This window comes from Eulemur rufifrons, chromosome 29 (genome assembly GCF_041146395.1).
Source record: "Eulemur rufifrons isolate Redbay chromosome 29, OSU_ERuf_1, whole genome shotgun sequence".
Classification (NCBI taxonomy): Eukaryota; Metazoa; Chordata; class Mammalia; order Primates; family Lemuridae; genus Eulemur; species Eulemur rufifrons.
Window position 1 is genome coordinate 87,522,524 of NC_091011.1, and position 27,430 is coordinate 87,549,953.

Genomic DNA, 27,430 nt, shown 5'->3' on the forward strand with positions numbered 1-27,430 from the left:
TAGACTTTGCCCCTGTCACCAAAAAGGCATTGCCTTATTGCCTCCTTGTTTGTGGTCGTATAAATTCTGCTTTATTCTGCTTTTAAACTAGACTTGGAATATTTTCTGTAGCATTACTAATTACTGGGTAGTGTTTTTTTTTGCATGAAGAATATTAGGACCAGGGGTGGTGGCTCATGCCTGTAATCCTAGCACTCTGGGAGGCCCAGGCGGGTGGATCACTTGAGGTCAGCCTGAGTAAGAGCGAGACCCTGTCTCTACTAAAAATAGAAAAAATTAGCCAGGCACAGTAGCCGGGCCTGTAGTCCCAGCTACTTGGGAGGCTGAGGCAGGAAGGGTCACTTGAGCCCAGGAGTTCGAGGTTGTCCAGTGAGCTATGATTACGCCACTCTAGCCAGGGTGACAGAGCCAGACTCTGTCTCAGAAAAAAAAACCGGAGGAAATCATGGAAAGATAAAATGAAAACAATCAACTGCCTTTGCCTTCTTGCCTATGTGGTGCCACCTAAAAGAAATTCTATATGGTTTATTGTTGATTTTTTTTTGGTCAGCATTGAGTTACAGCTACAGGAACTAGGCCCTGTCATTCGTAGTGGTGTGTATTCCCACCTTGAAGCTTTTGTGCCATGCAATAAAGAAACACTGGTAAAACGTCTGAAGAAATTACATCTCAATGTCCAGGTAAGAGGAAGAATAATATCTGCATTTGGGGTCTGGTAACCTGTAAGGTAAAGAGACTTGTTTCTGACTGGGGCCTTTGCACCTTAATTGCTTTATGGTTATACTGTATGTATTTAATAACCATAGGAGGTTATTAAAGACATGTTAGATCCCCTGAAAATAATTACTTTAATTGATAGGTTTTGTGAGAAAAAATGTTTTCTAAGGCATAGAATTTCTAAGGTGTGATTGACAAACAGAATTATTTATATCAGTACTCCATTTTTTTGTCTTTCATATCTATTAATAAAATACTTATTTTGATTTCAGAAACTATACTTTTTTTCTCAATTTAAAGCAAATTAATGAACAAATGAAATTTGTTTGAAGTCTCAGATTTTGTGCCTTTGCGTGGCTCCTTTAGACATTGGCAGTTGGAGCTTACTGCTGTAAGTTCACATGACAGAAATGGGTACTAATAAAAAAAGAACTAGAAGTAGAAAATCAACTTTTTGCAGATTATAACATTTTCTAAGGAACATTTGAAGTGTGATATTTGAAGTTATTTAATATCCCTTTGGTTATGAAAGAAAGACATTTATCCTTGCTTTTCTTTATTTGGTATCAGTCACATAAATATGTATCCCTAAATATTGTATGATTTAGTTTTGCATAATTTTTGAGCTCCATATAGAGATGTTTCTTCTGTTTTCTTCTGAAACTTTCTACCGCTCAACATTATGTAATTCAATTTTATCTTACGTCTATATGTAGTAGAAATCCATTCATTTTTTTACTGCTATATATACAGTGCTCCATTGTATGAATATATCCCAATTAATTTGTCCACTTTACTGTTGATGGATATTTGGGTTGTTTCCAGGCAGATAGTCTCAGCTACATAATTCTTCAAAAGTGATCATTTAGGAGCTATGACACTTGATTCATGTTTTTAAAATAGGATTTTATAGCAGACACTGTCATATGTGTTATATATTTATTAATTGGTATGCATGGAATGGGTTAAATTGCTTATTGGTAATATTATTTGTGTTTTAAAAATCTTTCTCTTTACCAAAAATCACATTTTAAAAACAGTTGTTTCTGTGAAGAAAAGCAAAGTCTTATAATATTTCTGCACCTGTGATAATGATAAAAGTATGTTTCAAATAGTTACATATATACATTGTTACTTGCAAAATGAAAATAATAAATTGGCTAATTAAAGCTGTCAGATACAAACCTACTTGCTTTCCTTTTTGCCCTGAATCGATATGAATAAGAATTTCCAGGTTCCTCTTTCACTTTGTCCTTGATCTTGCATTTTTGCTTGCAGCATAAATCACAATTACTAATAATAACCGAGAGAACAGGATGCCAACATCCTGCTGGTAGTCACCTAATCCAAATCGTGTGTTCTACAGCAGTGTTTCTTCTTATGGTGCTGGCTCCCTATCATAATGGGATTAACCAGTAGTAGTTTTACAATGTATAATTATTTATTTATTTATTTTTGAGACAGGTTTTCACTCTGTCACTCAGGCTAGAGTGCAATGGCATGATCATAGCTCACCGTAACCTTGAATTCCTGGCCTCAAGTGATCCTTCTGCCTCAGTCTCCAGGGTAGTTAGGACTACAGGCACGTGCTACCATGCCCAGTTAAATTTTAAAACAGTTTTTTTGTAGAGACAGGGTCTTGCTATGTTGCCCAGGCCTCAAATGATTCTCCTGCCTTGGCCTCCCAAAGTGCTGGGATTACAGTAGTTTTTTTTTTCCTCTATTTAATCATTTGTATTATAAAGTGTCCATGAGGCATTTTTAAGAGTGTAAAGGAGTTGGGCACAAGTGGCTTACGCCTGTAATCCTAGTGTTTTGGGAGGCTGAGGCAGGAGGATTGTTTGAGACTAGGAGTTGGAGCCCAGCCTGAGCAAGAGTGAGACTCTGCCTCTACAAAAAGTAGAAAACTTAGCCAGCTGTGGCTGTGCATGCCTGTGGTCCCAGCTACTCGGGAGGCTGAGGCAGGGGGATTGCTCAAGCCCAGAAGTTTGAGGTTGCAGTGAGCTATGATGAAGCCACTGCACTCTAGCCTGGGAGGCAGAGCAAGACCCTGTCTCAAAAAACAAAAAGAGTGTAAAGGAGCACTGTTAACAATTATGCCAGGGCAGTAGGCAAAAACTGGCGCTTTTCTTGGCTGAGAAATATGGTCATCCTAATTTATATCCAGTGTGCATTATAAAAAGTCAGTGCTGTCCATATTTAAATATGCTACTATTTCAAATGTGTAATCAATATCTAAAACATAAATTTCATCTTTTGAGGATCTGCTTACAAAATAAATTTTGTAAATATGTTTAAAAAAACTTTTAGTATGTTTTTTCTCAGGATGATCGTTTAAGAGAACCTCTGCAAAAACTGAAACTGGCTGTTAGCAATGTCATGCCTGAACAGCTATTTAAATACCAGGAGGACTGCCAGGCTCGTAGTCAAGCTAAGTGTGCCAAGTATGTGTCTCTTCTATTTGGGCTGACTTTTGCATTTGATGACTACTTTTAGTTGTTAGGGGTTGGTGCTGCATGGACCTCGTCTTCAAGTAGAAATCCATATACAGTACTGACATGATATAATTGAATGTTTTCTAAATGACGTGTCACTTCCCACTCAGTTGCTTTGGAGTCAAAGGCAAAAGACATCTGTTGATTACATGTGTGGATGTGAGCTGAGCAAGAGCTGACACTGCTCAAACATACCACATTTTGACCAACTTGACTAGCTACGGTTGGACACAAATATTTTCTGACCTGAATGATGAGTGCCTTTATATTATAGTTCGAAGACCTTATTATTTACCAAACTACTTTATAACTCCCTCCAAATTCAAAGTATTACGTGGAAAGGTAGATCCCCTATTTACCCTGTCTTTTGAGTTAAGGAACTTCAGGCTCAGATTAAACCATGCCAAGAAATTGTGAATGAGATTTTAACTTAAAGAAAAAACTTTTTATTATAAAAATTCAAATAAAAAAATATCAGAATGACAAGAGGAAAAGAAAAGGTAAAATAAATTACTGTGGAACCTTAGACCTTTTAGAAACCAGTGTGAAAAGGTTTGAAGATTTAAAAAAATCCTTTGAGTCCTATATAGTGAGAGAAAATACTGAAGTGTTTGTTAACTAGTTAAAGCACTGACAAGCTGAAACACTTCACCTTGTGGGAATATTCCTTCTTCACTAGGTTAAAATGTCATCAATTAAATTAACAAGTATCTTGATTAAAACTCTCGAATTACAACTTCATTAAGGAAATAGTAATTTTCAGAGTTTTTAAAGTTGAGTTAATTACTGATTAAGCAATTCAGCAAGTGTTTATGGAGCATATTATAGGCTATGTAGGGTTAAAACTTCACTTCATAAAATGTTTTTCATTTTTAGATTGCAAACAGATGAAGAACGAGAAAAAAATGGATCCGAGGAAGATGATGATGAGAAACCAGGGAAACGTGTCATAGGACCAAGAAAGAAATTCCATTGGGATGACACCATCAGGTAAGATTTAATAAATTTTTACTTTTAACCAAACATATAATACAGAAGTAAGATTCCTAGCAAAGAGAATCTGTGGTAAATATAAAACTAGATTGGAAGCAACCAAAAATTAGTATTGTGGGAAAAATTATTCAAAAGAAAATTAATTTGGTCCTAATATCCTTAGAGTATTATCACTTTTATTTTCACATACACTGTAATACTTTTTATAAGCTAACCTTCTAATATTGTAAGTCATACTGGTTTCAGAAGGTGAAATGCTCAGTAGACTTTCTTTAGCCATCTCTCTTACCAATACTTTTATACCCCAAGTAGAGAACTATCTCTTTTAATCTTTAGTGCCTTGATTAAAGTTATCAAAGGAAATTTTTTTTATATTGAGGGTTTGACTATAGTGCAGTGAATGATGTATGTTGGAAATTATTTATCTTCATGTCATTTTCTGAATTCTTTAGATAATATTCTGTATTATTGCTGTCAGATTTATGTGCTTTTTGATAAATCAGTTTCAAACTTAATTTTCTACAGTTTTATAGTCAGATTTTTATATATATGTATTTTTTTTCAATCTGTTTAGAACTTTGTTATGTAACCTTGTTGAGATCAAATTGGGATGCTATGAGTTAGAGCCAAATAAAAGCCAATCTGCTGAGGATTATCTTAAATCCTTTATGGAGACAGAGGTGAAACCCTTGTGGCCTAAGGGCTGGATGCAGGCAAGGTAAGAAATGTGACTTCCTGGATTTTATTTTACTTTCTTCTTATTGCTATTATTAAAGATACACAGACACACACACACACACAGACACACACACACGTGACATTGATTTTGCTAAGAACATATGTGTTCAACATCCTGTACAGTTATCTCAGATGATCTTTGGTTTGAAAATGTCAGGCACTTAAAAGTGTCACAAGAATGGAAAAACAAGCACCACATGTGCTTACCATCAAATTGGTATTAACTGATCAACACTTACGTGCACATTTAGTAGTAATATTCACCGGGTATCAGGCAAGTGGGAAGGGGGCGGGGGGGTGGATATATTCACACCTAGTGGGTGCATTGCATACCATCTGGGGGATGGGTATGCTTGAAGTTCTGACTCAAATGGGGCAAAGGCAATATATGTAACCTAAACATTTATACTCCCATAATATGCTGAAATAAAAAAAAAAAAGACAAACCAATTAGTCACATAGACATAGAGATGTAGAGATAGGCATAAAGGTGATTTTTTTATCGAGTGCTTTTTCTTTTTTGCACCTGAATTACTGGTAGAGAAAAGGGAAGGGAGGAAGACTTCCAAAGGGTTATGAACTTTGGATGGGGAACTTCATATGGGTAATGTGAAGATAAGGAACTGAATAAGGCATTTAGAGCATAGGAAAGGAGACACAGCCTTAGGTTCCGCTCAAAAGAGTCAGTATAGAGAGTGGTATCTTAAGAAACTAAAGGTAGCCCTCAAGAGTTAAGAATGTAAAAATTGATAAACTTGGCTATCTCAACCTATGATCTTAGAGTGCTTCCTCTTAAATCAACAAAAAAGATCTATCCATCTATTAAAAGATTTCAATAAATAGAGGTGATAAAAAATTCTCCATAAAGTACATTATTTAGTATATTTGTACCATTACAACTTGTTGTATAAGTAACAGCCTATTGAAAGTCAAGTGATTAAAAATACATAAAACAAGTATCATATTTTCTGTTACGAAAAATAACTGTGTCCTTTTAATTTTTCCAGAATGCTTTTTAAGGAAAGCCGAAGTGTACATAACCATCTTACTTCTGCTCCGTGAGTAAATGCAGATTCCAGATTGCTTCCTTTATTTTTATTCACATTATGTGCTTTAAGAAACAAAAGTATCATGTATTAAATGCTAGTTGAAGTAGAACTTAAATGTACATGTAGGCAATCTCCATTTTACCACCATCTTAAAAAAAACAGTCATTTTGACTGTTTGGACCTCAGAACACATTTATCTATTGAAATAGCTGTCAGGCTATTCTCTAAACACCTACTAAATCCACATTGTGACACATACCAGCCTGGGATTCTGTTAGTCGGGAGCCCTAGAAGCAAGATGGCCCAGGGGTTTTCCTTTGTACCTGGGCCATTTTCCAGTCTTTTTGTGTCTTTTTTCTCGACCTCTTCATGGCCATCTGCATGGGTAACCCACAGGCCTCTGCTGCCCTGAGCTTCCCAGGACAGATCCTTATACATACCGACCTTCCTTGCCCTACAGAGGGTTGTATGCCACAAAATTAACCTACTCTTCATGTCCTTCCTTCTGTTCAAAGCTGAATATTTCCTTAGTGATGTGATTATTAGAGAAAGATCTCTTATTCCCTGACATACAATAAAAAGGCAGGTTTTTTCTGTGGTTACACTTTTGGGTGAATATTGGTCAACTCCACAAGAGTTTTATTTTTACCTACAGCTTAGAAGAACTACTCTGTAGCCTACAAGTGTGGTTTTAGGGTTATTAAAAATTAGCAAGTTACTGAAAGCTTTAATTCAATGTTCTGCTAAGAGATCTGTTTAACATCCTTTGGGCAACATTATAAAATTCCTCCTCTCATATATAGTTGTATAGGAATTTTTTAGTTTTGGGGAAGGACACACTGTTAGTGCAGTTGACCCGTGAACATTGCTGGCATAGGGGTACCAACTGCCATGCAATCAGGCATCCATGTATAACTTTTGACTCCCCAAAACCTAACTGCTAGTAGCCTACTCTTGACCAAAAAGCCTTACTGATAGCATAAACAGTCCATTAACACATATTTTGTACATTTTAACACATATTTTGTACATTATATGTATGATATACTCTATTCTTAAGCTAGAGAAAAGAAATGTTATTTTAAAAATCATAAGGAAGAGAAAATATATTTACTGTCTTTTAAGTAGAAGTGGATCATCATAAAGGCCTTTATCCTTGTCTTCCCATTGAGTAGGCTGAGGAAGAGGAGGGCCTTACTATCTTACTGTCTTAGGGATGGCAGAGGTGGAAGAAAATCTGCATATAAATGGACACTTGAGTTCGAACATGTGTTGTTCAAGGGTCAGCTGTATATCATCAAGGATGTATTGAATTGGTTGTGGTTTTTAGTTTTTATTCTCGTTTTTTGAGTGTAAATTTTAAGTAGTTTGGTTTCATACATTATAGGTTTACTTTGTTGCAAGTGGTTTGTTATTCTTCAAATAAATTTTATATACATACGTATTTGTGTCGATAGTATTTATGGTTTTAATTTTCCTAAACAGTAAGTAGCCCCCCCTTATCCTTGGGGAATATGTTTCAAGACCCCCAGTGGATGCCTGAAGCTGCGGAGAGTACCAAATCCTATAGATACTATGTTTTTTCCTATGCATACATACTTACGATAATTTAATTTATAAATTAGGCATAGTAAGAGATTAACAACAATAACTAATAATAAAATAGAACATTTTAAACAATATATAGTAGTAAAAGTTATGTGAATGTGATTCTCTATTTTTGGAATATTCCATTTAATATTTTCAGACTTTGGTTGACTGTGGGTAACTGAAACAGGAAACTGAAACCTTGGATAAGGGGGAGACACTGTAGTTCTAAACCCACATATGCATTACAATTCAGGTATTAATAACTCATTCCTTGAATTCTAGAGATGTTAATGTAGGTCCTCTCCCTCATTTTTTTTAATAGCTTCATTATCATCACTTATTTTTGTTTTGTTTTGTACCAGAAAGTAAAAATCTATGGGCTAGATGGGGCTGGAGGTCTTTTGCCCAAGTGGTTTTCATCAAAAAAAAACTTTGAAAATTATGATTTCCTTAATGAAGTTGTAAATTGACAGTTTTAATCAAGATACTTGTTAATCTAATTAATGACATTTTAACCTAGTAAAGTAGGAATAGTTGCACAAGGTGAGGGGTTTTAGCTTATCAATACTTTAATTATTTAACAAACACTTGAGCACTTTCTCTTACTATATAGGACTCATAAGATTTTTTAAATCTTCAAACCTTTTCTCACTTGTTTCTAAAAGATCTAAGGTTCCACAGTCATTTTTCTTACTTTTTTTCCCCCGTGTCATTTTGACATTTTTTTATTTGAATTTTTATATTAAAAAGTTCTTTAAGTCTCATTCACAGCTTCTTGGCAAGGTTTAATTTGAGCTTGAAAGTGTTACAGCTCTTTTAAAATTTGTCTAGCAGGTTTTCTGATCCTCACCGGTAGACCCAAAAAAATAAACAATTTGAGCTTGAAGTTCCTTAAAGCTCTAATTTCCTACAAATAATTGTAGATGCTTACCAGTTTTTTGAAGTGAGTCCCCTTAGACAGCTTTATTAGCCTGTTTTGAGTTATGTTTTTTGTATTCATATTTAAGTTTTTTAAAATATCATTTACATTTCATATTTTACTAATTGTTTAGTTTTTCTTCCCATTAATCTGAATTAGGGAAAATGTTGCTTGTATTCACATGTAAACTGAGCATTTATATATAGTTCCTCTCTTCAAAGAGTTTTCCAAATAGCAGAAGAAATTGTTTACCCACATAATTAAAAGTCTATATGTTATAATTTTCTAATGAGTGATATAACTACTACTAAAATGGCCTCTTTTTTAACCTTTTAGGGCAAAGAAAAAGGTGATTCCTGCACCTAAACCCAAAGTAAAAGTAAGTATTGAACCAAATCTTTAATTAGTCATAATTGGTGAATGTTGAAATACATTCTTAAGATGAAAAGAATATATTTAGCAAAGGTCAATAGGTACTATAAGATGGGTATTTTCAACTTTGTAAGAATCCTAGGACCTTTGTATTTGGGAGAATAGATGACTGTGTAGCAGTGGGAAATTTGCGTTCATTAATTAAATTGTAAGGCTTAACTTAATTCTACATAGAAATGCTGGATAAAATATAACAAATATCCTTTAAAAGCGTAGCTGAGACTACAATTGTGAAAGAGGCCAAAAACAAAGAAGGAGCTGACAGAGTGTTAATTTGTTGCTTAAACTTTGGTTGCCTTTGGGGGCATTTACCACTTTCTGTCCGTCACCTTTTTACATTTCTTCTTAAAGCGTAACAGATCAGGTTTTCTTGGGCTTGTATAGGTCAGAAATTAGAATGAAACTTGCATAAAGCTGGGCCCTCAAAGGATAACATCTTTAATAAAAGAAAGGACTAGAAAAAAATCTACCTACCAGCAGAAAGATTAAGAAAAGTACCTTTTTGGCCTGGATTCTGGATTGGAGGAAGAAATTCTTCCCTGAAAAATTTCCCTGGTTTAGAAGTTTAATTTATACTACCTGTACAATCTGGGAAAACTCCAAGCTGAGATACTAACTTAAAGTTATCAGATTGATAATAACCCAGGGCAACTGGGGAAAGCAAATTCTCCCTGCTATAATGTGCTCTCTTCCTAGGCCTCAAAGGCTTGCCACCTGTAATCCATGTCAGACCTGAGTTTACAGTCTAGAATACAGAGTACATGAGCAAAGAAGTTACTGTGAGTGAGAGTAACTCACAATAAACAACAGAATTAGATCCCTAAGAAAGGCATATGGTGGATTTGTTGGGTTTAGAACATAAAATAATTTTACTTAAAATTTTTAATTATTGGCCGGGCGCGGTGGCTCACGCCTGTAATCCTAGCACTCTGGGAGGCCGAGGCGGGTGGATTGCTCAAGGTCAGGAGTTCGAGACCAGCCTGAGCGAGACCCCATCTCTACTAAAAATAGAAAGACATTATATGGACAACTAAAAATCTATATAGAAAAAATTAGCCGGGCATAGTGGCGCATGCCTGTAGTCCCAGCTACTCGGGAGGCTGAGGCAGTAGGATCGCTTAAGCCGAGGAGTCTGAGGTTGCTGTGAGCTAAGCTGACGCCACGGCACTCACTCTAGCCTGGGCAACAAAGTGAGACTCTGTCTCAACAAAAAAAAAAAAAAAAAAAAAATTTTTAATTATTTAATGAAGTAGAAGAGAGAGTAAAAAATATCCTGTAAAAATAAACAAAATAGATTTGAAAGAGAACCAAGTATAACTTCTAGAAATAAAATCCACAATCATTTGAAATTAAAATTTTAATGAAAGCCCACACTTTTTAGGTTTTAGACTATTCTCCATAGCTTTCATCTCTTTGAACACATGAGTTTCTTTGCTTGTGAGATTATGGCCAGGTTAGTATTCTTTCCTCTGTGGCCTTCCAAGCTTTTGGTTTAGAGCCTCTTTAAATACAGAGTAAATAGTTCTTAGTAACCTACTTTGTCTTCTAATCGAGATAATAGCCAATCTTTCATTAAATCTGTTGTGTTGAGACTTTGACACTTGACTTCATTGTTATTAGAATATTAAACACTTAATACCCCTCATAAAGGATTGGTTAGATTTTGGTACATCTATTCAAACATATGATTAGTAGAATAATTGGGTAGGAAATTTATCAGAATTCTAATGGATGTATTTGGATGATACGGAGGAATCATCAGTTTTTTTCATTTGTTTGCTTCTCAGGGATTAAACTTTTTCCTTTTCCAAGAATGGAAAAGCTTTATTAATGTTTTATTTTCTACCCTTACCCTGTCATACTTTTTTTTGGTTATAAAGGTAATATAAGGAAATGCCTAGGCCGGGCGTGGTGGCTCACGCCTGTGATCCTAGCACTCTGGGAGGCCGAGGTGGGTGGATGGCTCAAGGTCAGGAGTTCGAGACCAGCCTGAGCAAGAGCGAGACCCCGTCTCTACTAAAAATAGAAAGAAATTAGCTGGACAACTAAAAATATATAGAAAAAATTAGCCGGGCATGGTGGCACATGCCTGTAGTCCCAGCTACTCGGGAGGCTGAGGCAGGAGGATTGCTTGAGCCCAGGAGTTGGAGGTTGCTGTGAGCTAGGCTGACTCCACAGCACTCTAGCCCGGGCAACAGAGTGAGACTCTGTCTCAAAAAAAAAAAAAAAAAATGGAAATGCCTATAGTAGAAAAGACAAATAATACAGAAATATAAGAAGGAGAAATGTAAAAGTATCCAGAAATTTCTCCTCACTTAGAGCAAAAAAGCTCCTGACTTTCTGGTGCGTATCTGCCTTCTCTTCTCTGGATCCCTGTTCCTCCCTCCTTTCCATCCATCCATCAACCATCCATTCATTTATTGAATTAACATTCCATATAAATGAGATAACCTGCTTTTTTGACTCAATTATATATCATGAACAATTTTCTCTGCCAATATAAATCTATACAGTATTCTATTGGGTGGATTTAATGTTATTTTTACAAAGAAAAAATTGATAATAAAAAGTTATTTAAAAACAGCAATTTTATACTAATAATACTTCCAGTATTCTGATACATTTACTTACCGTCAGTTCTGTACTTTTTACAATGATGGAATTTTCACTGATCATGTAATTGTATGGTGTGTCAAAGCAAACGTGTGTCTCATCTGTGTTATCCATTCATCTTAATAGACAATTGTGACCTTAATGTAATTAAACCACACGCTTCCGATGGGCACTAAGGTTTTTAATCAGGGGGTTTAGAATAAAAGCTTAGCTTTCTGCTAAGGAAGTTAGAGTATAACAACATTCTTAACAGCTTCCTTACTGTAATACCTTAGGAGGTGATGGTAAAGACCCTTCCTTTCCATTCTTTTCCCACTATGCTTAAGGTAAGTGCTATAGTTGTATAAATCCATATACAATAAAACATTCTGGGTTTGGGTTTATTTGGGTTTGTTTGTTTTTAAGAAACCAACTGAAGAGATTTTGAAATGACTTTTATGTAATTGTTTTTTCTTAATCTTAAAAATGAAATGAGCCAAATACTTTATATTTCTCTAAAAAACAGAAACAGTTGCTTTTTAATTCTCTTGCTCTTTAAATATTATAAACTGTTGTCTAATTCTCATCTCTTCCTGGAATTTTAAGTTTGTGGTTTTTTTTTTTTTGGTTTGGGTTTGTTTTTTTTTTTTTTTCTTTTTTAGAAAACCCCTAGGTATTAAGAGTTTTCTTTTCTTTTCTTTTCTTTTTTGAGACAGAGTCTCTGTTGCCTGGGCTAGAGTGCCGTGGCGTCAGCCTAGCTCACAGCAACCTCAAACTCCTGGGCTCAAGTGATCCTCCTCCCTCAGCCTCCTGAGTAGCTGGGACTACAGGCATGCGCCACCATACCCAGCTAATTTTTTCTATATATTTTTAGTTGTCCAGCTAGTTTCTTTCTGTTTTTAGTAGAGACGGGGTCTCGCTCTTGCTCAGGCTGGTCTCGAACTCCTGAGCTCAAACGATCCGCCCATGTTGGCCTCCCAGAATGCTAGGATTACAGGCGTGAGCCACCTCGCCCAGCCAGTTTTAATTCTTAATACCTTGTTTTCTTAGCATAGAGCCTTGCTCATAGTGGACACTTAGTAAATATATGTTGAATAAATTACAAATAAATTACAAATTCATCTATTGAATAAAAAACATAATTTAAGTATGGTTGGATTGAATCATCTGCCATTTTGATGTGCCACTTTCTCTATGTACTAGCTATGGGTAGCTGCAGGACAGAGAATGCAAGGAAGTGGAAAGTGAGGGTCACCATCCTAGTGCACCACACTAGACAAGAGGAAGGAGTCTTAATATAAAGGCAGAATTTCTCCTGAATATAAGGAGAATAAAAAGAGAATAGTGTTTGAATAGGTGGATTTGGAATAGGATCTAAAGATCTGATACAGGTGGTAGAGGGTCTCATCAGTAATGTAATTAGAGTGTTAATGTTCCTTTCACTTGGTTTTAAGCTCTTTTCTTATACAACTTATTTGTTCGTTGGGGAGAAAATGTTAAAAAAAAAAAAAAAAACATAAAGGCCCTTTTCTTAGAATGGCTCACCACAGTATGGCAGCAATTATCATGAGAATTTCTTAGTTCTTTAAAATTAACTTTATAATTCTTTATTAACCATTTCTATTTTTTCTAATATCATGCTGCTTGTGCTAGGAATCTAGTCCAAAAAAGGACCAGAAAACTCCTGCGTCCTTGGTGGCTTCAGTTGGTGGTCCTCCAACGAGCTCTAGCACATCTGCTGTTGCTGCAGCCAGCTCTAGCTCCGCACCAGCCCAAGAAACCATCTGCCTTGATGACTCGCTGGATGAAGAACTTTCTTTCCATTCACCTTCACTGGATCTTGTTTCTGAGGCTTTAGCTGTTATCAACAATGGGAACAAGGGCCCTCCAATTGGCTCAAGGATAAGCATGCCAACTACAAAACCTCGTCCAGGACTGAGAGAAGAAAAATTAGCAAGTATCATGAGTAAGCTGCCACTGGCTACTCCTAAAAAACTAGATTCTACTCAGACTGCACATTCTTCAAGTCTTATTGCTGGTCACACAGGGCCAGTACCAAAGAAACCCCAGGATTTAGCTCATACTGGCATCTCTTCAGGCCTTATTGCTGGTTCTTCAATTCAGAACCCTAAAGTTTCTTTAGAACCATTGCCAGCCAGGCTACTTCAGCAAGGACTACAGAGGTCAAGCCAGATTCATGCTTCTTCCTCTTCACAGACTCACGTCTCCTCATCCCAAGCCCAAATTGCTGCCTCCTCTCATACTCTGGGAACACCCGAGGCCCAAGATGCTTCTTCGTTAACACAAGTAACAAAGGTGCACCAGCATTCTGCTGTCCAACAGAACTACGTGTCTCCATTACAAGCAACCATTAGTAAATCACAGACCAACCCAGTGGTAAAATTAAGTAATAATCCCCAACTTTCCTGTTCATCCCCACTTATTAAGACTTCAGATAAGCCACTTATGTACCGCCTTCCCTTATCTACCCCCTCATCTGGAAATGGTTCTCAAGGGTCCCACCCCCTGGTTTCTAGGACAGCACCTAGCACCACTACCTCCAGTAACTATTTAGCCAAGGCTATGGTGTCACAAATCTCCACGCAGGGTTTCAAATCTCCCTTCTCAATGGCTGCATCCCCCAAACTTGCCGCATCTCCCAAGCCTGCAACATCCCCTAAACCCTTGCCCTCACCTAAGCCTTCTGCCTCACCTAAGCCCTCTCTATCAGCAAAGCCTTCAGTATCATCTAAACTTATTTCTAAATCCAACCCAACTCCCAAGCCTACTGTAGCCCCAAGTTCTTCCAGTCCAAATGCGCTAGTAGCCCAGAGTAGCCACCCCAGTAGTAACAACCTAGTCCATAAACAGCCCAGTGGAATAAACATCAGCAGACAGTCTCCCACCTTGAATTTATTGCCCGCTAATCGCACATCAGGCCTTCCGTCTACAAAAAATCTCCAGGCCCCTTCAAAGCTAACAAACTCATCATCCACTGGAACTGTTGGGAAGAACAGCTTGAGTGGAATTGCAATGAATGTACCTGCCAGCAGAGGTAGCAACCTTAACTCAAGCGGAACTAAAAGGACTAGTCTATCTGGGGGAACAGGAAGTGGAACACAGGGTGCTACTAAACCGTTGTCTACTCCACATAGACCATCCTCTGCCTCAGGGTCTTCAGCGGTAACAGCCAGTGTGCAGGTATGTATGTTCTGTGCATTCATGTGATAAAATGTAAGATTTTATAATCTTTCTTGTGAGTCACTTTAATAAGCTTATTATAATATATAGATTATTTATCAATAGGCTTCTTACAGTATATGGCCATGAAATGTTCGTGATGTTGATATCACAGCAGCAGTTGAACACACTTGCGGAGGAGGTTTATTTTGGGATATGAATTTCTTTTCCCAAGCAAAGTATCACATGCTTACTTAAAAATTTTTTTAAAACACAACTAAAATACATATTTAAAACCATATCTCTTATTAAAGTCCAGAACAAAGTAGTAATTTATGAATTTAACATACGTTCACTTGTCTTTTCCCTTTTTTTCCTGCCAACTTTATTTTTTTATTTAACCAAATTTATACATTCATGATTTTTCTTAAACCATTTTCTCAAATAAAATTTTTATTTTGCATGAATTTTATAGTTATGTATAATTCTCTGTGTCAAGTTAGTGTTAGTAGTCCTTTTATACCACAGTTTCCCCATTCATGAGTTTTTAATTTAAACTTATCTCTCAATTAGCCGAGTGCCTCACTTAAGGAATCTTTTCAAGAAGGGTAACACAAGTGTTATTTTACCTTAGCTCATATGTACCTGATAATTTCTTTCTGTGCTGTCACGCTTGAGTAGGTATAGTCTTCTTTGCTCACTAACTTTTCTACTCAAAATTTTGTAAATAACTGCTCCACTAATCCTTGCTTAGTATTTAGGATTATAGAGAAGTCTGAGGCCATTCTGGTTTTTTGTTCCCTTATAAGGAATGCATTTTCTTTGCCTAAATGCTAGTAGGATTTTCTTTTTTCCTTGAAATTAAAGTGTCCCCAGACTATGACTAGGGGTTTTTCTAGGTTTCATTAATTGTGTACCTAGAACATAGTAACACCTTTCAGTCTCAGACCTGGCTTTTTTTTAGCTCAAGAATATTTTGTTCTGTTATATATCTGATTATTGTTTCTCATTCATTTATCCTAGGTTTTTTGAGAACTCTTTATTATTCATATATTTCATTTCTATGTCTTCCATATCATCTACTCCTACTGTTTTCATCTCTCTGCTACTTCTTTGTATTCTGACACTTTCTCAGATTTGTCTTTCATATTAATGATTTGGCTTCTTTAACTGTTTTTCTCCCCTGAAAGTAATACATGTTCACTGTAGGCAAATTTAGAAAAATAAAGATAAAAATCACCTATCATCCCAACACTATTTGTACTTTGTAAGTACTGTCTTAGACTCTTCAAGAAAGTATGTTTTATATAATACTCTGTTTCATAACCAGCTTTTTAAAAAATATACCATTTTATGATGTGCAAATTTGGGGGTTCTTATTCTTTGAAAACATGACTTAATTGATTTATGGAATTCTATTGTCTAAAGAAGTGTTCTTTGTACTGCCTCCTGTTTATGTGGAACAGGAACATCTAATGAAAGGATTTTCCACTTGCTATTTGTAGAGGTTTCCTGCTGTTCAGAACAGTCTAAGGGCTGATATTGATTATGCTTTAACACCCAAATTGGCCAGGCGAGGTGACTCATGCCTATAATCCTAGCACTCTGGGAGGCTGAGGCAGGAGAATCGCTTGAGCTCAGGAGTTCAACACCAGCCTGAGCAAGAGCAAGAGCAAGAGCAAGACCCCGTCTCTACTAAAAATAGAAAAATTAGCCAGGCGTCGTGGCGTGCGCCTGTAGTCCCAGTTACTCAGGAGACTGAGGCAGGAGGATCGCTTGAGCCTAGGTGTTTGAGGTTGCAGTGAGTTATGATGACAACACTGCACTCTACCCGGCGCAACAGAGCAAGACATTGTCTCAAAAAAAAAAAAAAAAAAAAAAATCCAAATCATCATTCTGCCACTAATGTAGGCTTAGGAATGACTTGATTCCAGAATTCTAATGTAGAACAAATTCAATTAACTGATGCTTCATTAATTGAAATCTAAGATTAACTGCTGTTTTCTCTATATAATTTTACTTTCATCAGAAATAAGAAAATAACACAAAACAAACAAATTGATTTTAGGGATTATATGTTAAAATTTAAGTTATATGTAAGGTCTGAGAGTATATCCACATTGTACTATCTTTATTGAAACGTTGATTCTTTTTAAAATTCATATTTAATTTGATAAATAAGTAAAAGGATTATAACAGAAATGGCAGTTCCCTACCTCACATCCTCTTTCCTAGTGTTAACTACTTGTAACTCTCTTAGTTTTTTCTTCTCTGTATTTTAAAATAAGAATAATACATGCAAAACTCTTAATTTTATCAATTTTATTATAAATTTGGGGTTTTTTCCTAGAGTTAAAAATTGCTTTTTATTTTTACTTGTTTTCTTGAACTTAAGGTTAAATCTTTCTTCATCCTTTGTCATCTCCAGAATCTGTCAGTACTATTTTGTTCCCAAAGACCTTCCTGTATTTGATCATTTATCCCTAAAGAACCCATATACTGGCCAACAAATAACTGGTTTGTCAGCATGGAAGCTACATGGCAAAAATCTGTATTTCTGAAAAGTAACTACTCCCTCCTGGTTTTCTTCCTCTCCTAAATGGCTTTATGATTTGGAGACTTGAGGATTCCTGCCTTCATATCTGATCTGTTTTTGTTGGGTTTTTTCCCCTGTCTTATTGGTTTGACAGAAGAAAATGTCAGTAATTGAATAAGGTGGTTTCTACCCTTTGGTGAACCCTAAGGTTCTTTTTATTTTTAATATAGCATCTCATTCAAGCCTTATTAGCTACCTTGTGGCTTCCAGATCCTGTCTTTAGCTCTCCGACACTGAAAGCAGATTTCCTATCTATGCTTGCAAAGCATTCACCTCCTGTCTGAAAGGCATCTGCAGCTATCTGCTCATTTGCAGAGTAAAAATGACAGGTTCTTTAACAAATGACAAATGGTAAAATCTTTCTGCGTTCAAGTTATTAGCTCTACCTGCTTTCTATTTAATAACTTTCCACCCAGGGGTTTCCTCTTCTTTCTTAACTCTTCATCTTACTGATTTTCTATGAATCCTGTCTTTGCCACTTTAAAAAAATCAGTTGTTCATTAAGCAAACGTTTTTTGAGTGTTTACTATGTGCCAGGCACTCTTCTAGGTGCTGGGGAAATGGGTGAACAGCATATTCAATATCCCTGCTCTCCTGGAGCATATATTCTAGGTAAGAAGATAAGAAAAACACATGTAGGAAAGTGTTATGAAAAAAATAAAACAGGATGATATGATAGAGAGTGATTGCTGCTGATGTAGATAAAGGAATTGGGGAAGGCTGCCTTTGAGAAGGTAGCGTTTGAGCTGAGAATTGAATGAGCAGAAGTCAGCCATATGGAAAGAAGAGGAAAAAACAGTCCAGGCCACAGAGAACGGTAGTATAATGAATGACTCTGAGATGGGAAAAGAGCCTAAAGTGAAAGCTTGCTGGCTGGACTGTGGAGAGAGACAAGAACCATACCAGGGAGGACCTTGTGGGCCACAGTGAGGACTTTGGATTTTATTCTGTATACAGTGGGAAGCTGTTGGAGGTTCTTAAATGGGGGAGTGGTATGGTCTGATTTACATTTCAAAAGATTACTCTGGGTGGTGTGGAGAATGGGGGCAAATGCACTCACCAAAATAGAACATGTGTTTTTAAAAAAGATTTAATGCCCACTATGGGAAGACCAAAATTTCTCTTCATATTTTCCCCTGGGAATGAAATGTAGAGATCATGCAAAGTATTTTTGATAATGGGGCATTATCTTGAATTATTTACCTACTTCATGCTGACAGCTTCTCCTGTATGCTCCCAAGTGATACCAACAGTGGAATACCCCACTTCTGAAAGGTCTCCAGATCTTTTAGGATAGAGAAATTTATAAATGCCCGTGTCACATTTAGATTATCTGATGTTTCAATTTAGATTTATAAACAAAGTGGACATGAAAGTTCTTTGAAAGTATAATATAAAATACTAGTTATGTGATGGTATTTTTTTATTGCTAATACTCAAGTTATTTAATTGTGTAAATTGCCCTAATTTACATTTTCCATATATTTTAGTGCTTCAGTTAGATTCCTCCAGAAAAGCTTTAAAAGGGTCTCCTTATTAACAGTATTTCCTCACTAGAGGACTCCAGTTGGAGCACACAGCCTTGGAGACTCCTTATCATCCTAAGGCTACAATAGAATTATAATTAAAAAGGAGAAACAACTCTTGTTAATTTTTAAATTGATACAGGATCCTTTCTATCCTAGTTGCTTTAAGATGTTATTTCTAATTTGGTAGTTTTTTTCCTAAATGCATCCAGTTTTGTATATCGTGGTTGGCACAGTAGAAGAAAAAACTGGCAAATAAGAAAAGCTGTCAGGTCCAAGTATGAATTGGTGAAGATTTGTACTTAAGTGTAAAAGTAGGTTTTGGTAAAAAAGAATGGGTTTGTTGGCTATGAGCTCATCTTGGCTTTCATTTGATGATGTCTGAAAACTAAGGTTTCAAGCCTGAGTGGCTGGAAAGACTGATACTGTTGATGATAGCAGTTAACAGAAAGTGGGGGAAGGGATTAGAGAAGATGATTTCAATTTTGGATATATAACGTTGGTGAGTGTTAAATATCCAAGTGGAATTATTCACTGAACTCTTGGATAGACAGGATGGAAATTGAGATGAGAGGCCAGAACTATGTATGTAAACTTGAGTGATAACAAATAAAGGAGAAAAGGGAAGGGGAGGCAACCTTCCTCTTCTTCTTGTGGAAGAACCAGAATAGAAGGCTTCTGGAGGGTGTTCTTCATTTTTTATTAAGAAGTCACATGGACCTTAAGGGTACAAATATAGGTAATGTGGCATATATGTATGGGAAAATTGCCTACATTTTTCTCACACATTAAGAAATAAACAATCAGCTCTTTATTAATAATGCTTATTGGTAGAAGTAACACAAAATTGACAATAGATGACATTTATTATTGACTTTAAAAATATTCAGAGAATTCAGTTTTCCTGATCAAATTTAGAACTGTAAAATTTTTGGCCAAGGAAATTTGGATTTGGTCAAGTAAGGCTACAAAAGAAAACTTAAAGTGGCAGAAACTATAATATATAATATCTGATACTGAGAAAATTTGATTGTATCAAATCTTTATTGATAAGTGCACGTAGAAAAGAAAAAATCAAAATGGGAAAAATTTAATTATAGAAAATTATTCAAAGAATGAAAGTGGTTTAAGGAGTATATATTTAAGTAATTTCTCAGTGAAAACTGACCAGTGTTAGGATATTTCTGATTTAAGTGTTTTTATTCCTAAACATGGCATCAAAGCCCATGTGGGGGAATGTGAAAAAATACCCTCTCAATTACCTTTTACTTTAGGGAGTCTAATTTTAGAAAATTAGTAAGTAGAAACCAGCTTTCAGGAGTTAGGAGAGACTAAAAATGTGGAAAATAGAAGCCATCATTCAGTGTGTTTGATAATAAAAGAAAGAGAAATAAATTAGTTTTTTGGTAGGAGTTGGGGAAGAACTGGAATAACAGAGTGATTGTAAAAAGAAATGAAGACTCTGTATCTGAGAAGGCAGAGGAAACATGGAGAAGATGCATTACTATTAATAGATGTTTGTACAAGAAAGTTCTGCAAGGTGGGATTCACGGCGTATGTAGATCATGTGGTTAGCTTTGGAGAAGGGTAGGTAGGGCTAATGAGAAAGAACATCGGGCATAGCCCCACCTCTTTAAAGTGATGTGATGAAAGTAAAAGATACAGAGGTAGGAGGCTCTAAAAGAGCAGTAGTCTAAAATAGCAGCTGCCGGGACTGTGCCAGGAAAAGATTATAAGACAAATAGTAAAGTGAGCATTTTCAGAGACCCAGCTGGAATTGCATGTAATTATTTACTCCTGGTTCAGGTCTGCGGGCTAGGAACAAAGTTGGAGAGGTGGGAATTTAAGGTTAGGAATTAATAGATTAAGAGAGTGAATGCTTGTTAATATAGGCGGCATTAAAATGACAGTTAAGGAGTCTACAGTGGTAATGAAAAGCCTGTCTCACAAAGTTTCTGTCAGAGCAGATGTAAGACACAGTCTTGCGTCCGTGAAGATATTATAGAAAATAAATCAATTTAGGTTAAACACTTTATTTCTTACATATTTTGACCCCTGGTTTCTGCACAGTCCACAGCAGGAGCATCATTATTGGCTAATGCCTCACCTCTGACTCTCATGACATCACCTTTGTCTGTAACAAATCAAAATGTGACTCCTTTTGGGATGCTGGGTGGCCTTGTTCCAGTGACCATGCCCTTCCAGTTTCCCTTGGAGCTACTTGGCTTTGGAACGGACACCGCTGGAGTGACAACCACCTCGGGATCTACCTCAGCCGCTTTCCACCATAGCCTAACTCAGAGTAAGTGGGGCTCTGTAATTAGTTGGCTGTCTAGTTTGATAGAACAGGAAATGTCTCAAATATATTCTAATTAAAAGTAGTCTAGTTGGAGTTAATGAAGATTATAGGGTTTTGTTTTTTTCTTTAAAGAAATGCAGTTTATTTCGTCTGTATATAATAAGTCAAATTATTGGACTATGGGGTTTTATTTGCAGTTTTAACATGAGCCATCTATGCCACATTTCAATCTTAATGAAATTTATAAGAAGAAGTCAAGTTTGTTTTTTGTATACACATATAAGTTAAATATGTAAATTTAAAAAAATATATGGCTCTAGTTTTAGAAAGCCTTTGAAGTCAGGGCTGTGCCTGCATTAGATAAATCAAATTATTTTCAATTTTGATCTAAGGGAGCTCAAATCTTAGTTTAAATAAGATAACTAACAAATCTGTTTTCTTCTCAGATTTACTAAAGGGTTTACAGCCAGGAGCTCAGCATGCAGCAACACTTTCCCACTCACCTCTGCCTACACACTTACAACAAACATTTAATGGTAAGAAAACCACCTATTTCTTCATCTCTTTATCATAGTGTAGGTTTATAGATATGGATTATACTTTCCTGAAATCAGTGTGATTTGGAATGACAAAGGTTGGAAAAAGCAAATTTTCATGACTGAATCCTCATTGGCAACAAATTCCTTTTAAGAGAAAGGAAATAGGTAAATGAGATCTTTTGTTACATATGAAAAGAGCCTTTTTGTTGAAGGTGTTTATTATATGGAAATGGCAAATAAGAAGAGGATTCATAAGATAGTTAACAAAAGTCATGTATAGTAGTGATAATAATTTACGTTTATTGAAAGTTTACCAAATGCCAGATAGTCTTGTGACTGCTTGTGTGGATTAGCTTAACTTAATCCTTACAACATTAGCCCCTGAATGGTGGATGATGATCCCTATTTTACAGACAGGAAACTGAATCAGAGAGGTAAGCAACTGCCCCAAGATAATATACAAGTAAGTGTTTGATCTGAGCTATAAACCCAGGAAGTCTGACTTCATGGACTGTATTCTTAACCATTAAACTTCTGCATCTTAGCAGTGATTAGATATGACCCAAACTGTATGCCTTATGTATTTGAAGCCCATCCAGATCACTCTGAAATCTGACATTAGGGCCAGGCATGGTAGCTCACGCCTGTAATCCTAGCACTCTGGGAGGCTGAGGCGGGAGGATTGCTTGAGGTCAGGAATTAGAGACCAGTCTGAGCAAGAGTGAGACCCTGTCTCTACTAAAAATAGAAAAAAATTAGCCGGGCATGGTGGCACATACCTGTAGTCCCAACTACTCAGGAGGCTGAGGCAGAAGGATTACTTGAGCCCAGGAGTTGGAGGTTGCTGTGAGCTAGGCTGACGCCATGGCACTCTAGCATGGGGCGACAGAGCAAGACTCTCTCAAGAAAGAATAAAGAAAATGAAATCTGACATTAGACAGTGGGCACTATACATAACATATTGGCCTCCAGCTTCTTGCTCTCACCAGCAGTTGACCTCCATAGACTGCTGAGACCATTCTGAAGCCCATTTTCAGGATCTGTTCAGCAGAAATAACTGCTTAGCTGCCCTCTTGACTTTGAAAGTCGACTAGGGCCTCACTGTTGTTTTTGGCCACTGCATTAAAAATGATCTTTGAACCAGTTTACCGTTGACCACAATGCAGAGATGGGAGCTTGTGTAGCAATATTTAGGCAACAGATGGTTATTAATCCTCTAAAAGACCTAAGTGAACCACACTGGCATGAAATAGGTAACACAAAGTAGGCACAAATATTAGCAATCCTGATTTTCAACTCTTTGACTAGGTTTAAATGCTAAAGGAGAATTGCTCTGTGACTAAATCAGTTCTTCCATGGGTGTGGACAACTCCTTGGTATAATTTATCCAGCTGAGGATCGTGTGCTCAGGGGGTAAATTGACATGAATGTGACCACCTGCAAGGAATTAGACAAGCGGGATCTCATGACTCAAAAAGACCCCAGTAGTTGGTTCTTATATGAAGTATCTTACTGTCTGGGTAGCACCACTGTTCCAGACGAAAAAAGGAAATATGACTGTCAATATTTTCTAAATAATTGAAGCTTAAAAGTTTAAGACTTTTTATTTTGAAAACGTTAAAGTATAAGCCAATGAACTTGAGAATCAGGCTTGGAATTTTTAATTCCAGAACTGCCAATTTTAATAAGCTTCTTAACTTTTTTGACTATCACTTCTCTAGCTTGTAAATTGGGGACAATGTTTTTAATATCTTCTTAGGAGAATTTAATGAAAATACTTGAATTTAATAAAAATAATTGATTTAAAGCTTCTAACATGGTACCAAGTACATAGTAAAAGCTCAATTAATGTTAATTCTCTTAATTTTATTTAGTTTAAAACAAGGGTCAACAAAATTTTTCTGTAAAGGGCCAAATAGTAAATATATTAGACTCTGCAGGCCATATGGTCTCTGTCACCACTACTCTGCCTTTGTACCACAAAAATAGCCCTAGACAATATGTAAATAGTGAGTGTGGCTGAGTTCCAATAAAACTTTATTTACAAAAACAGATGGTAGATCAGATTTGGCCCTTGGGCTGTAATTTGCCAAATCATGGTCTAAAGAATCTCACAGTCCAGTTAATATGAGTATTTCATTTTGCTAATTAACCAAAGCTTTCTTGAGCAAAATCCCATTCAAAAAGTGCCTTGCCATCTTAAGAATTTATACCTTAAACCAAATCATTTCTCTCTAGAAATGCAGGTATTTAATATTATAAATGGAAAAGCCTTAGTTGTTGTCACTGAAGTTATTTTAACAGTATTCTGTTTATGCAGCTTTTGAAATAGTCATCTTGTTTCATTGATACATCTGTTCTTCAATAGAGGTAGTTTTTTTGTTTTATGTTTTACCAGACTGATTTAGATATCACATGAGTGGACCTGGCAATGTGACTTTTGTGGTCTCTTCCAGCCTTAAGATTCTTTTTTTTTTTTTTTTTAATTTTTTTTTTTTGAGACAGAGTCTCACTTTGTTGCCCAGGCTAGAGTGAGTGCCGTGGCGTCAGCCTAGCTCACAGCAACCTCAAACTCCTGAGCTCAAGGGATCCTCCTGTCTCAGCCTCCCGAGTAGCTGGGACTACAGGCATGCACCACCATGCCCAGCTAATTTTTTCTATATATATTTTTAGCTGTCCATATAATTTCTTTCTATTTTTAGTAGAGATGGGGTCTCGCTCTTGCTCAGGCTGGTCTCGAACTCCTGAGCTCAAACGATCCGCCCACCTCGGCCTCCCAGAGTGCTAGGATTACAGGCGTGAGCCACCGTGCCCGGCCCAGCCTTAAGATTCTGTTACTGTAATGCAATAGTTTATTCCTTTTCACCTGTGTATTTCTACCATTCATGCCTTTTCCCTCAAAGTAAAGGTTTCCTTCCCTATCTTTTTCTATCAGGCTTGGGTTATCTTGGGGGCTTCATTTTTCTTGCTAAGGCAGTGACCTGTTAGAGACTTTCTCTATATTCTGTTGGCTCTCCAGGTCACTGGGCCCTACTCTTGCCCAGATACACTCTTTTTCTCTTGTCTCTCCAGTTTTTGTAGGTAATTTAGCTGAGATTTAAATGGAGTAATCAACATTTTTCCCCACGAACATTTAAACAGCAGTATGTAAAAATAGAAACCATTGTGAGCCCGGCACAGTGGCATGTGCCTATAGTCCCAGCTACTCAGGAGGCTGAGGCGAGAGGATCTCTTGAGGCCAGGGGTTCCAGGCTGTTGTATGCTATGATCATGTCTGTCAGTGGCCACTGCACTCCAGCCTAGGCAATGTAGCAAGACCCTGTCTCTGAAAAACAGAAACCGTTGGTCCCAGTAGCAGACTTTCCTGTCACTTACTGCTAGGTAAGGACCAAAACAGAGACTCAGCTGGATTTTTTTCCACTACCAGTGTGCTACATTCATTTACATAAATAATTGGGAATTAATTATCAAATGCTGTATCCTGGCAAGAAATTTAATTTCAATTACAAGAAAATGAAATTGACTTTGTTGTCTAAAGAAATTGAAAGATGTGGGGGTCCCTTGAAAAGGTGGGAATTGTGTCTTCTGGTTCTTTTATGATCCTCTCTCAGCATTTGACGTGATTGGCTAGGAGGTAAATGACAATTACTTGTTGAAATAGTATTTAGGACACTGAGAACCAACTGTGAACCACAGTCATTTGAAATAAGAGGATCATTGGTTCTTTTTGCTTTGTTTTTCTTATCTATTTTTTATAACATGCAGACTCATACCCATTTAACATCTCTTTTTCTCAGATGGAGGCCAAAGTAAAGGGGACACTAAATTACCACGGAAATCTCAGTGACTTCCCAGCAAGCAAAGGAGATGAAACGTTTGGTTGGCTGATGGAATCTACCTGATGGGAAAGTACTTATGTGGTCATAGGGCTGCTGTTTCTGTCGATGTTTACATTCTCTCGTCCCAAGCACTGTGGTGAGGAGGAAAAAGAAAAGAAAACGTTACTTGAGCAAAGCCAGGTGCAGGAGGAAAAAATGCTTTTGTGCAAAGTTAGTGACCTTTTGGTCTCTTCTAAAGAAAGACAAAGTTACTATATTAACTGACTTGAGAGAGACTCAGTTGTCAAACCCACAGATGTACAAATTTGATTTTTCCCGGGGGGAGAAAGAAGGAAGTCCAGAGGATTTGGGTAAACTCCATCCATCCTGGGGGTTGGATCTGAACACTTGTAGACATAAATACATAATAAAAGGCACTATATCTGGAATTAGGCCAGTTTGTCAGGAGTAATGATCATGTCTATGTGAGTAGACTATGTAGCAAATTTGCCACAAAAAAATTTAATGGCTCTGTCTAATATAGATAGTAGCTGAAGAAATATCATACCCTCAGAAATCTTGAGCAAACTTGAATCTTCTCCAGTGTGTAGCAACTCCCCACGTAAATCAGTGGACTAAAGATGAGTCAGGAAAGTTATTTTAGCACAGTGATGTGTATTATTAAATCATCTAGATTTTTCAAAGTCAGGAAGTTGAGCCTGTTGCTCTTAACAGACGAAACCTAGATGTCACCTTTTTGTAAAAGGGTCAATTTCATCTTCCATTCAGAAGCAGGTACTTAACTCTTCAGGTGATTTGTGCATCTGGTATTGACTGGTTATTCTTATTTCCATTCTTGATGTTAAAATGTGATGGGGTTCACATTTTCTTCTTAAGAAATGGGGATCTTTGATATAGGGCTGCTGCTTTGTTGCTCTTAGCACTTGCAGCAACATGAACTGTAAGTTTCCTCCCAAATGCACTTCACTTTACAGCTTCTTCTGTTCTTTTAACTAGTGGTACTTCAGGTGATTATGAGCTATCGATATAAACAGAAGTGTATGCTTTGTTTCTTCATTAGACATTCAAATGGCATGAATATGGCTTTTGAATTTTTAAGATGGTATTTTAAAGGGAGGAATTACATTAGGGTAACAATCACAATGTATTTCTACTCCCTATATCCAGTGTAGTGGAATTGTTTGGAGCATTTGGGATCCTAAAGCTTTATTGGTATTATATTTACTCAGAGTATTGATATGTGAGTAAACCTACAGATGATAAGCCTCTTTAGTTATTATAGCTTCCTTTTGCAAATAGCATATTCAACGAAGGATGAGGGAAAAATTTATGGTTCTCTTTGGATACATTTTATTAGATTTTTTTTCTTGCCTCATGATCATTCTAGTGGTTCTTTTTTTTTTTTTTTCAAGCTTCTGAATGTTTTCTAACTATATCCAAGAATGGTGTAAGCTTGGTCCATTTATAATGGCAAACTAACTTAACATTAGACTGATAGTAGCAAGATTTCTTGCATATGTTTTTATTACACATTATACTGTTAAGTTTATTCAAATAAGAGTATTAACCAGGCCCTTTTTTTCCTTTCTTTCTTTTTTTTTTTTGAGACAAAGTCTTGCTTTGTTGCCCAGGCTAGAATGAGTGCCGTGACATCAGCCTACCTCACAGCAACCTCAAACTCCTGGGCTTAAGTGATCCTCCTGCCTCAGCCTCCTGAGTAGCTGGGACTACAGGCATGCGCCACCATGCCCAGCTAATTTTTTCTATATATATTTTTAGTTGTCCGGAAAATTTCTTTTCTATTTTTATTAGAGACGGGGTCTTGCTCTTGCTCAGGCTGGTCTCGAACTCCTGACCTCGAGCGATCACCCGCCTCGGCCTCCCAAAGTGCTAGGATTACAGGCGTGAGCCACCACGCCCAGCCCT

At 36.7% G+C, this 27,430-nt stretch overlaps 1 protein-coding gene and 1 non-coding gene across 2 annotated transcripts in view; both read left to right on the top strand.

Annotated features, from left to right (window-relative positions):
• Positions 1-25,882, top strand: part of UBN2 (ubinuclein 2) — a 60,560-nt gene extending 34,678 nt beyond the window's left edge. Inside the window, exons 8-18 of the mRNA XM_069461504.1 lie at positions 551-680; positions 3,043-3,161; positions 4,089-4,202; positions 4,780-4,923; positions 5,951-6,001; positions 8,838-8,880; positions 11,822-11,872; positions 13,179-14,726; positions 20,898-21,129; positions 21,573-21,662; positions 25,463-25,882. Of these exons, the coding sequence (XP_069317605.1) occupies positions 551-680; positions 3,043-3,161; positions 4,089-4,202; positions 4,780-4,923; positions 5,951-6,001; positions 8,838-8,880; positions 11,822-11,872; positions 13,179-14,726; positions 20,898-21,129; positions 21,573-21,662; positions 25,463-25,512 (2,572 nt within the window). The 3' untranslated portion in view covers positions 25,513-25,882. The remainder of the gene's footprint in view (positions 1-550; positions 681-3,042; positions 3,162-4,088; positions 4,203-4,779; positions 4,924-5,950; positions 6,002-8,837; positions 8,881-11,821; positions 11,873-13,178; positions 14,727-20,897; positions 21,130-21,572; positions 21,663-25,462) is intronic.
• On the top strand, positions 8,383-8,444 carry LOC138377709 (U7 small nuclear RNA). Its single transcript, XR_011231865.1, has one exon. It is a non-coding gene; the product is annotated as a U7 small nuclear RNA (small nuclear RNA).
• Positions 25,883-27,430: the final 1,548 nt, after the last annotated feature.